Source organism: Rhyacophila brunnea, unplaced genomic scaffold, assembly GCF_057557595.1.
Source record: "Rhyacophila brunnea isolate RB1 unplaced genomic scaffold, BYU_Rbru_1.0 scaffold_11, whole genome shotgun sequence".
Lineage (NCBI taxonomy): Eukaryota > Metazoa > Arthropoda > Insecta > Trichoptera > Rhyacophilidae > Rhyacophila > Rhyacophila brunnea.
The window spans coordinates 35,478,783-35,490,843 of record NW_028232763.1 but is presented as its reverse complement, the minus strand read 5'-3'; the positions used below and the strand labels follow the sequence as shown (position 1 = coordinate 35,490,843).

Below are 12,061 nucleotides of genomic sequence, written 5' to 3'. Positions count from 1 at the left end.
ATAAAGATGGCTATGTTTTAATTTATAAATTGTTTACAGAAGTCGATACCTTATTAAGATTACACAAAGGTTATAGGTTCTTAGGTACCTAATTAATTTGTGTTTTTTTTTTTTTTTAATATAGGTACCTAGGTCTAGAAACTAAAATATTATCTTTAAAAATTATGTTATCGGTGTCTTCTTCAATCACAATACTGAATACGCTGATATCCCGTGAATGGCATTCCAACCTAGGTTTTCCCATAATGAATAATTTGTTGGAAAATTTGCATGATGACTTGTAGCTAACTTAATCAGTAGACTATGGTCCCTTTTTTGCTTCAATTTCATACGTTTAGGCTCCATTTTTATAGAAGGTTTTTTATAAATACAATTTCGAAATATTATACTTTATTATATAGCAGTGCATATTCTTCCTGAGACATATAGGACATCACTCAAATCACTGCTCGTATAGCAACGAAATTTGTTCGCTGAAGGCCAAACTTGATTAGAAATTGAATTGCAGCGAAATAACACAAAAGCATATTTTTTTTTATAGAAATAGATGTTTACTTTATATCATAAATATTATTTTTACAATATGCATCTGACAAGTTTCATATTAAACTTTGAAACCGAATTTAATTCATCAACGGAATGCAATTTTAAATTTTTCCACGAGGCAGAGCAGTAGATTTTCAAAATGAAAGTTTATAAAATAATAAATAATTAGTCAGTCAGTTAGCCTAACTGTTTTTAGAAACACAACGACGATTAAATTTTATAATAACAAGACATCCTTAAATGTGTGGTATTCTTCTATATGTCTGGTGTCGCGTCACTCACTATTGATTATCCTGATTGCTTTTAAAATTCTTGCTGATATTTCTCCAGCGATCTCTGCATTCAGCCGCCCTCGTACTTGTCCTTCAATCGATTGAACATAATAGTACGTACACACGCACGTGCTTGCTTGATGGTTTTACGCTGATTCCAACATGTGTCAACGTGTGTACCATCTGGCTCGATGGTTTTTTGTTCGACATCAAACAAATTGCGCTATCCGAAAAAGATTGAAGGTCCGAAATTCTTGCGCGATGTAATTTGAGTGAGGACGCACCGGCAAGGCTTTTGTGGCCTCGCTCTCACTCGTGGTCGACAATGTGCCTTTCCAAAACATTGTTTTCCTATCTGCCTTCTCCGGAGACATATTTTGGGGGGAAATATTTGACACACTGATCAATAATAATATTGTATACCCCGATGCAATTGTAAGCGCACTGTAATACATATATTGTTTTTTAATTACAGGAGAAACTTGCGTCCACCTGGCTGCTTTAGGAGGGCACATTGACATCCTGAGATACTTGGTCTGGTACGGAGCAAATATTAATGCCACAGTGAGTACTTCTTCTATACATACTTTAACCACAATATATACATAGAACCTATAATCTAAGCATAGAACATACATTAATGACAGCTTTTGAGATTACCTGAGGTATTTATGATCAGTTAGAATTAAAATTCTTCATATCGTCGCCCTCAAGGAAGAACTCACCAACCAACAAAAGTAAAATCCTGAGATAATCGACTTTTAAACTTTTTGAAAATTTTAAATTGCTCTCATTAGAAAACGAAAATACATAGAAGGAAACGGTTTTTTTGTTTGATTGGTTTTTTGTATGTTTATGTACATTACATTTAAAACATGTAACCTTTTTCCTGACTTTTTCCATAACACAAATATCTTTTCTATGTAGTTGGTGAATTTTTTGTTTTTGTAATTTTTAACATAAAACCTATAGATAGAATTTTGGTGATTTTTTCTAAGATAGAGTTAAAAATTGCAAGACTTTCTGTATAAATAACTCATTTTGAGCAAAAACTGTATTTGGTGAGTTCTTCCTTGAGGGCGACGATATGCTCTTTAATGGAAGAGTGCGGTCTCGTTGCCACGTTAGAATTAGCACTGCTTAAGACATTTGCAGCACAGTAAGCCTCACCCTAAGGTAAAAGAATGGACATACCTACAGATAAACGAGGCTAAAACAAAATATATTCCTGTCTTTGTGATACCACATGAATCTGTACCTTAATTGGTAATCGGTACGAACAAGTTTGATACATTTTCATCTACCTCGAGTCTCTTTTGAACTGACATAATGATATCACAGAGGACATGACAAAATCATGTCAGTGAATCACTTTGGTTTATAACGACATTTTAAGTTCCGCCTAACTAAAAACTCCTCTTCACAAGATATGCCTCGGAAATCTGTACGGAAACATATCCTGAATATTATTGTAAGTCAATGTCCACTGTATTTATGGGATAATCAGAGACGGCAACATACGGAAGGGAAGATATGATTACGGTCTGTATAAAGAATTCAGCACAATACACAGGCAGGCGGAGGTTGTCGGAGGAAGTCGAGAGTAAGAGCCACCCCGGGTTGTAGCAAGCAGCTCTTGACGATGACCTCTGTCAATACTGCTAAAAGCGAACCACGTCATCGTGGGCGGTGGCAGACCGTGCAGGTGATTTAAAATGGTGCGTCCAGAGAGAAAGCAGTTAACCTGCTGTTATCAATCATCCGTGATCAAAATTTAATTACATGTATAAATAAGAAAGGCTCTAATGGAACGGTGTAAATTAATTTTGGAATCTACTCTGTCTGATGATGCGGCGTCTCTTTATATCGCTATAAAATATATCTCGAGTAGATGTCGAGAAATATGTAACACTTAAACCGTCTTTGAATGCATTAAGAGCTAAATATAAATAGTTTGTAAAATTATCTCTCATTAACAATATTTGTACTTTTATTTTCATGAAATGAAGTGAATTCTAATATTGCAAAATGAATTGTTATCAATGAAAAACCCATTTCTATTTCATTTCTTAAGGAAAACAAAAGTGGGAAAACAGCTTTGCATATAGCGATCGAGTGCGGAAACCTGCCACTCCTCAGATACTTGGTGACGGAGACTCTGGTGTTCACGGGGGCGCGGACGTATGCGGGTCGGACGGCCCTGCAGCTCGGTCAGGGCGCGGTCAGAGAACAGTTGCTCGCTGCCGGATACCAGAAAGAAGAAGACGAATCCGAGAATGAAGACAGTGACAGTGACAGCGACAGTGAAGATGACAATGAGGTATACGTCAACATTATATTGTTCTTATCCGGTTATTCTATTATTCTCAACTATCATGTTAGTAAAGATGACCGGTGGAATTCCATTTAAAGTTTAAACCTTCCACAGAATTTTCTGGTTAGTAAGCATCCGATTTTTTTAATGAAGATTTATTTCTGTGGTAACCAAATAAATTTTCGATTTTCCTATTTCTACATTCACAAATATGGTTTTAAAAAAATTGAATCGCTATAATTAACACTGTGTTAATCAATTATTATTGTAAAACAATGAGATTTATAATTAAGCATCGCGAATAAATTATCAATTTTTTGTAACTGAGTTGAAATCATGAGGCCCGGGGAAAACTGCCAGGTCTTGACCTCTCTCTGATATGACTAGGTTACAGCCATGCGGTATAATGTTGTATACACTTTAAATGATTAATATAACTCTTTGCATTTCAAACATTTAAAAAGAAGATTATTAGTCAAAACTCAAAAGAATCATGCCACAGGAGTTTTGTTAAGCGGTAATTTATTATAAAATACTCCCTATATTTATTTTATTTCTCTAAAGTGCTGGCTAGACGCTCATGCTTTACGACAAGCTTACCTGCGCAAACCGGTTTGTATCGGGAAAACTGATGCTCGCCTAAACCTAAAAGCTTAAAATTTAGCAACTAAACTATTTTCAGTATAGGTATTAGGTGTGGGGGCGACTTTGATACCCTGTATCAATGACGCCCCATACTCTAAATCAGCATGTTACACAAAAGTGTACTTCACCTCAATAAATTTGAATTTAAAATATGAAAGAGAAATAGTGATATCACTATAGTATTTAAATAATCATTGGACTACTACGATGATAATAAAAGGGTACTCACATTTTATAGCTCTTCAAATAATTGTGTTTGATGTAACCTTGATGTTTACGGATTCCGATACACAACAAATCGGATACTTAATTACCGTATTTGTAGTTTGACAGGTAGACCATAGATACATCTTTTAAAATAGACCGGTAACTTATAATTATAACGTTCCGGTGGGTACTGTGTTGCCAATTTCAAAAATATTTTTAAAGTATCAAAGTAGTCCCTCGGTTTCAATGACGCCCCATTTGACGGTACCTACTTTAATATTTTAATAACTAGTAGGATATGAAATTGAATAACAAGTCAATCAAATTTTCTTAAATTTGTGGTTTTTTTTTATTGATAATGAATGCCTCAAAATATTTGATGCTAATTTAATATTTTCCGATGAATACAGAAGATAGTGAAATAATAATGATGTCCATTGCTATGGCCGATTTATAATCTAAAATATATTTTGGTAATAAGATTTTATACAGCAATTATATTGTTGTCCGCTTATCCAGTAGCAGTCATTTTTAATAACTATTATGTGAGAGAAATTATGTCAGTAGATATTTGTCAGAACTAAAGTTACAAACTTTGGCTTGTGTAAATTTTTGTGCGGGGCTTATAAAACTAAAGATTGGAACTTTAAACTGCCAATGGCAAATATATTTTATCTACTTTATTTTAATGTTGTCAATTATCACACTTGCAATTGCAAGCTATCATTCAGTAATGCTATAATTAATTTTTTTCATTTTTAGACGCGCCTACATAAATTATGTATCATCAATAATAAGAATAATAACATTGATCATTAAATTTTATATAAGCAAGTGGTTACCAACCACCTACCACCTACCTACTTGTGTGTAAGACTGAATTATTCAATGATAAAAAGTAAATTAATGAATGTTTATTTAAATTTCAGCTCCAGTACGGCAACGCAAACTACTTCAACGATAGTCTAAGAGGCGGCGAAGCGATCAACGTAGCCTGAGTGCTTTCGTTTGCAATGCCGTAATACAATATGACGTACCTTATGACGAAACCGCTACATCGGTGGCAGTTGTCATGCCCCGCCGCCGAAGGGAGAAGCTCTCCGGGTTTTACCGAAACCCTGAAAGCCGAGACGGACACGCGGCGATTCAGACTACTTCTCGTAATCAAAAAATGTTTTCATGTTCGTTCGCTGTAAATTTCGAATATTAACTGTAAGAAATTGTATTCCAAAAACGTGACAATCTAAATTTCAGATCGTATTCATGATTATGACCGAGACTCCGCATCGGGTGTCTTATCCTTATGAAATTTGCCAATAAATTGTATTTTTTTTAAGGTCTATTATTTTTATGAAAAATGACTACTCGATCATTTTCGGTCGTCAAAGTATAAATTAATAAAAGTAAGTTGGTATATTTTATTCAGCGATTCCTCAGCGAGACGCTCATTAACATTGACGTGTTTAAAGATTGCCATTACTATATAAATAAACAGTCGACAGCGTCTTTTAGTTAAGTTAAGTTTACACATGACTGGATAAATATTTTAGTAGCTACCTCTGTATTTATTGTATTTTAAAAGCTGTACTATGCGACTACTGGACTACTAGGCGACATCAAAAATATTGTTCTCGCTAATAATTAATTCAATACCTATATTAAAGAAATATCATCGGGTAATAATATGACATGTATAAGATTATCAGAAAATATACTTCCAAGTGCACTTACCCTTCCAAATTGAGAAGGCCCATTCTGTGTATATATATTATATATAATTAGTGTAGTATATCTGTAGAGTAAGGTACTAAGAAAATAAATCTGTTAATCATTTTTTTTTTTTTAATTCAACCATTGTCCTTTCCTTCACAAGATGTGGTATTGTTATATATACGTATCTTAAACCTTTTCACTGCCAGCCAAATTTTATTAGGCGGATACGGCTATGCCAGCTATTTTTGGAATAAAATAAATCATTTGAAAAATATGAAATACGCATAGAATGATGAAAAATGTGAAAACTTACCAAATTGACACATTTCTCTATTTTTTTGTCAACATTTTCACTTAATAATAATTAATGTTGTTTTGAAAATCTACATAAACTATCAAAACTTCACATCTTAGTCGCTTTACCGAAATATCACTTTTAATACACTTCTAAGGAATGGTACATTTCGAAAAAAGATTCCACACATAATGCCACATTACATTGTTTGCACATGTACAATAATTGTTTCTACACCAGACGAAGAGGAATCAAAATCAAGGATTGACCAGTTACGAGATGAACACACTGCAATTTTGTCCCATTAGTAAAATAAAGGCGCCCGTGGTGCTATTTCACTTAATAAATATTAACATTCATATAATGCAGTTTGAAAATGATACAGTAGAACCTCTATAATTCGAAAAAGTTAAGAATTAAATAGGCAAACATCTGCAAATTTACTGATGGGAGGCAAAACCCAAAGTTTAAGTTGTGGAAATACCCAAAAACTCCTAATATACTATGACACAAATGACTTATCCAAGCATCAATATTATTGCAGTGGATGTCAATCAAGGTTCATTTACTTGTCATTCATGTAAATTCAGAATCCATTATTTTATTAATGTGAAAAACATGTTGTTTTACAAGGTAATCTTAGCACATAGCCATTAAATGTTTTTCAGTGAAAAAAAAACATTTATTCCCGAAATTTTGTAATTATTAAGCAACTAACTTATGACATTTTTTTATAACTGACAGAATTACGTTTTTAATATGTATTTTAATAAACAATGAGGTTCTTTTCTTTTAAAATTTAAGTTGATAACAACTGAATGTTTAGATTAAACTGGCAATAATGAATACACAGTGACCCTTTGTTTTACAGGACTAGTTCACTATATAATTGACTTAATGAGTTCACTTGACATTTTTATTATTGTTTATTGAATATTAAAGAATTTTATTTTAAATAAGTACAATATACACCTACATAGTGACGATACCCCAGTCCCGGAATAGTCCCAAAGGTACTTTTCCTTCAACCGGTCCTGCCCTCAGACCGATTAAGAACCTTCGTTTGGCTAGCTCAGTACTATTCGGGAGAGGGTGGTCAACTAAAGTTCTTGTCCGACACTTTTAGAATACACTACGATGATATTATTTAACTTTGTATTGTTTAGAATCACCACCTAGTAATAGGTTGGGGTCTGGGTTGTTAATTATTCAATTAACCTCAAATTCAAACTTGATTCCGTAAATATTTACGTAAACGTCAAAGTCAGCTGACTATCTGTCACTCTCTTTAGTATCAGATGTTTTTCGTAAAATACTTCGCTGATTATTTTCAAATAAAAAAAACTTGTAGTAATACGGTTTAATTTATTTATTAAATTATTTCTTTTTGATAAATAAATTTATTTTATTTAATTATTTATTAACAATTACACACTTTAATTTAATTGCAAGTAATTACTTAATTATTTTATAAAACTTATTTAGCTCATTTATTAGATAAAAGTAACTAATTATAATTATTTATATTTATTTTATGTACGATTACACGCTTATGAGTCGCCGATTACAAACTTTAGAAAACTATGTTTCTTTATAAAATGAGATTGCGAAAAAAATAGATCGCAAACCGATGACGTGACGCTGTGTTGTTTACATTATCAACTGACAGCTCGAATCACACGTCATCCACTATGACGTCAGACCTGTGACGCGTCGGGAATATACCGCGAATAAAATGTATCGGGAAAATATTTAAAAAAAACTATGCGAATTCAGATTGCTCCCGGACACAACCTCCCGGCAATATTGAAAAATCGGCGACTGAAGTAGATGGAAATGTATGGCGTTATATAGACCTCCAATGGGGAAGACCCGAGATTTCGACGTCATTCCCCCCACTCTAATTTTAAGTTTTCTTGAATAACTAAAGAATTACTTATATTTTTTAATCAAGAGATTACGTTTACATATAAAGGTTCAAATACTTGTTATCGAAGTATAGATTTTATCAACTTATTATGTTAAAAAGGTACCTTAAGGGTCTCACATGATTTTTCTGGGCGTGTTCATGCGCGAAAAATGGTCCAATGAGAGACTCCTCCACAGAGCCAAAAGCCAAAGTCAGAGACCAATCACAGAAAAGCCGTTTATTTCCCGGTTTTTCCGAAAAATTATGATCATTTAATAGAATAAAAATAGGTAATTTATTAATACCTATAGGTGGTACAAGTTTGGTAACAATCGTAAAAGTCTTTCGACATAGATTGTCCAAATATTTACTAATTCATTTATCGGGTTAGCGGTAAGAAAAAATGAAAATATTTCCGCTAAAAATAACGCGTAATACAAATGTGAATCATTAGAGCTACCGATCGGGTGTGTGTGCATAAAGAGAATGGCAGAAATTGAATTTGTCCGTTTCTTTTATGCAGAACTTTGCGCGTTAACTGTGGGTAACCGGAAGTGGTTACGATTAAAATTTATTTAATTACATTTATAGAACACTTCAACTTAAAGGTATAACATTAGTTTCAGTCTGGATTTCTATGACAAGTATTCATTTATTGAGTTTGAAAATTACCTATTTTGGGTAATTTAATATTGATCTGTCGAGGTTAATTGACATATCTAAAGAACAATTTTTATTTGTAAATTAGGAGAGCAACCGAGTCCTTGGACTTACATTATCAGAATTACTATTTTCGAAATTCCTTCATCTAACTTTTACAAAAGTAGGTACTTAAATTTGTACCCTTTTTATTACAACTCAAAACATTAATTTATTATTTAATTTAGACGTGTGTAATCAGCACTTACAAAATGTAATCATTAGATTTCAATTACGACAATATTTGATATCATAATTTATTTATTTAAGTTATTTTGCTTTGGCTGCGGTAAATAGATCGAGACCAAATTTGAAAAAAAAAAAAATATTTTTATATAATTCAAAATCAGATTAAATACAAATGGACATTTATTTACAATGTTTAGCAAATGATATCCCATAAGTCGTTTACAATTTATTATCTATTTTTAACCTTAATCCTATACATTTCAATTACTTACATTTCACCTTATAAGACCGTTTGGCCCAAGGCCTGAACAAAAACATGCATGAGTGCGAGTGAGAAAGTATTCGGCACCCTTATAATCTCTGCGACACGCGCTAGAGTAAGATAAAAGGTCTACATATTTTTAAGTTGGCTTCCAAAAATATCGCCGGCAAATTGTGCTGAATCGCTTCACGTAGCGTGTTGTTCGTGTTGCTAAATTTGCTATTTTTTGTGTTAAACATAAACTCAGTGGTAAATATTTTTAGTTAATTAAGTAGGAAAGGTGGTTCTGCATGTTGTATTAAAATATGGTAGCCGTACTGATAAGCAAGAAGATGGTATTACGTTTCATAGGTAAGTTGATACATGTTCGTGACAATTTATTTGTATATTATTATTTATTTTGTGTTTCTTTAAAATAACTTAAATTATGGATATATTTACCTAATTGGTTGCATTTTGACCGCTTAAAAATACTATATAACGTAAAAAAACAGAAAATTATATTTTAATTCTGAGCGTCTAGTGCGAGCACTTTGGGCGAGCACTAGCGAAATGGTCTATGGTCTCAAACATTTATAGGCGAATGCGTTCGCTCGCCCACAAACCAAACGCACGGAACGTAGCTTCATTTAGCAATGCAACGGGTGGCGTCTATATGTATCTATAGTCTATGGTTTGGCCTCCTTGAAAGAAAACTCATCCATAGTTCACTCTGAGGGGCTATAAGTCGCTCAGATTGTACTATGGGACTCAATACATAATTATTATAGCTTTGTTTAGAGGTAGGCCACGTATTTGCAAGTAAGAATCGACATTTAAGGTCGGACCGAAAAGTTGTGACGTCACAATTTTTCCGAAAAGAATGTCAGCTGATGGCTCACATTTTTATGGCCGTGTCAATAGGTACCCGTTTTTACTGTGAATTTGTATGAATCTAGATTAGATTTTCGTAAGGAACAACATTCTTATTTAAGAATTTTTATTGTTGGTAGGTAGGTACCTATCTAACTGGATGTCTGATTACTCGGTAATTAGTGCTTAATTACATAGTGTAAAAAACACATATTTCGAACTAGTTCACCATTGAATTACTTTTTTCACTGGTAAATATTACGTAACACTATTTTTCAATACTACATCGTCTTTATACAAATTGACGAAAAAAATTTTTTTTTTTTTAATAAAATTTATAGCGATTTTTGCTTATTCGAAATTAAATTTTCAGGGTCCCTTGGATTTCAAATTATCGAGGTTATACTATAATTGTTATAAATAAATTATAATTCACGTGTATAATTTTATATAATAATTTATTATTTTTAGTGTTTCCTGAATAATAAAAATGGCTATTATTTATTCAATATCGAAGTCTCGCATATCACTTGGCTACCACAAGAGGGGGTCGCGACTGGTGGTTCATAATATGATGCTGAGTGCCGACAACTCAAAATGTCATGAGGATTTATTTAAAAACTTATAAAAAGAAATACATATTAGTAATAAAATAAAATATAAAAATATTTGTCGGAAGTTGGATTCAAACCAACGCCAACAGAACTTCAATTCAAAATTACTGCAGCCTCTTACACAACCCGGCCACCGTGCTTGTCGCGAGGATGTGAAAAATTGTAATAAAATAGTAATGGTAACATTTTTGCGTTTATGGTAATAAACCAAAATTTATAGGCGTTGCCATGGTAACAAATTTATAATAAACAAACGTCACATACATACTTCGAAATATTAATGGCGTTGTTATGGTAATAAACAAAAATTTCTAGGCGTTGCCATGGTAACAAATTGATAATAAACAACGTGACATATAACATACTTCGAAATATTTAATGGCGTTGCTATGGTAATAAACAAAAATTTCTGGGCGTTGCCACGGTAACAAATTTATAATAAACAAACGTCACATACATACTTCGAAAAATTAATGGTGTTGCTATGGTAATAAACAAAACTTTCTACGCGTTGCTATGGTAACAAATTTATAATAAACAAACGTCGCAACATACTTCGAAATATTTTATGGCGTTGCTATGGTAATAAACAAAAATTTCTAGGCGTTGCCATGGTAACAAATTTATAATAAACATACGTCACATACATACTTCGAAATATTAATGGGGTTGCTATAGTAAAAAACATAAATTTCTAGGCGTTGCCATGGTAACAAATTTATAATAAACGAACGTCACATACTTACTTCGAAATATTAATGGGGGTTGCTATGGTAATAAACAAAAATTTCTAGGCGTTGCCATGGTAACAAATTTATAATAAGCAAACGTCACGTACATACTTCGAAATATTAATGGGGGTTGCTATGGAAGTAAACAAATATTTCTAGGCGTTGCCATGGTAACAAATTTATAATAAACAAACGACACATACATACTTCGAAACATTTTATGGCGTTGCTATGGTAATAAACAAAAATTTCTAGGCGTTGCCACGGTAACAAATTTATAATAAACAAACGTCACATACATTCTTCGAAAAATTAATGGCGTTGCTATGGTAATAAACAAAAATTTCTAGGCGTTGCCATGGTAACAAATTTATAATAAACAAACGTCGTAACATACTTCGAAATATTAATGGCGTTGCTATGGTAATAAACAAAAATTTCTAGGCGCTGCCATGGTAACAAATTTATAATAAACAAACATGACATACAACATACTTTGAAATATTAATGGCGTTGCTATGGTAATAATCAAAAATTTCTAGGCGTTGCCATGCTAAGAAAATTATAATAAACAAATGTCACATACATACTTCGAAATATTAATGGTGTTGCTATGGTAATAAACAAAAATTTCTAGGCGTTGCCATGGTAACAAATTTATAATAAACAAACGTCACATACATACTTCGAAATATTATTAGCGTTGCTATGGTAACGCCATAAAATATTGAGACGTATGTATGTGACGTTTGTTTATTAAAAATTTGTTACAATGGCAACGCCTAGATATTTTTGTTTATTAATATAGCAACG

At 32.6% G+C, this 12,061-nt stretch overlaps 1 protein-coding gene across 1 annotated transcript in view; it reads left to right on the top strand.

The window, feature by feature from the left end:
- Positions 1-5,817, top strand: part of LOC147078681 (uncharacterized) — a 62,421-nt gene extending 56,604 nt beyond the window's left edge. The window contains exons 4-6 of the mRNA XM_085960358.1: positions 1,294-1,382; positions 2,893-3,138; positions 4,914-5,817. Coding sequence (XP_085816484.1) covers positions 1,294-1,382; positions 2,893-3,138; positions 4,914-4,982 — 404 coding nt within the window. The 3' untranslated portion in view covers positions 4,983-5,817. The remainder of the gene's footprint in view (positions 1-1,293; positions 1,383-2,892; positions 3,139-4,913) is intronic.
- The last annotated feature ends 6,244 nt before the right edge of the window (positions 5,818-12,061 follow it).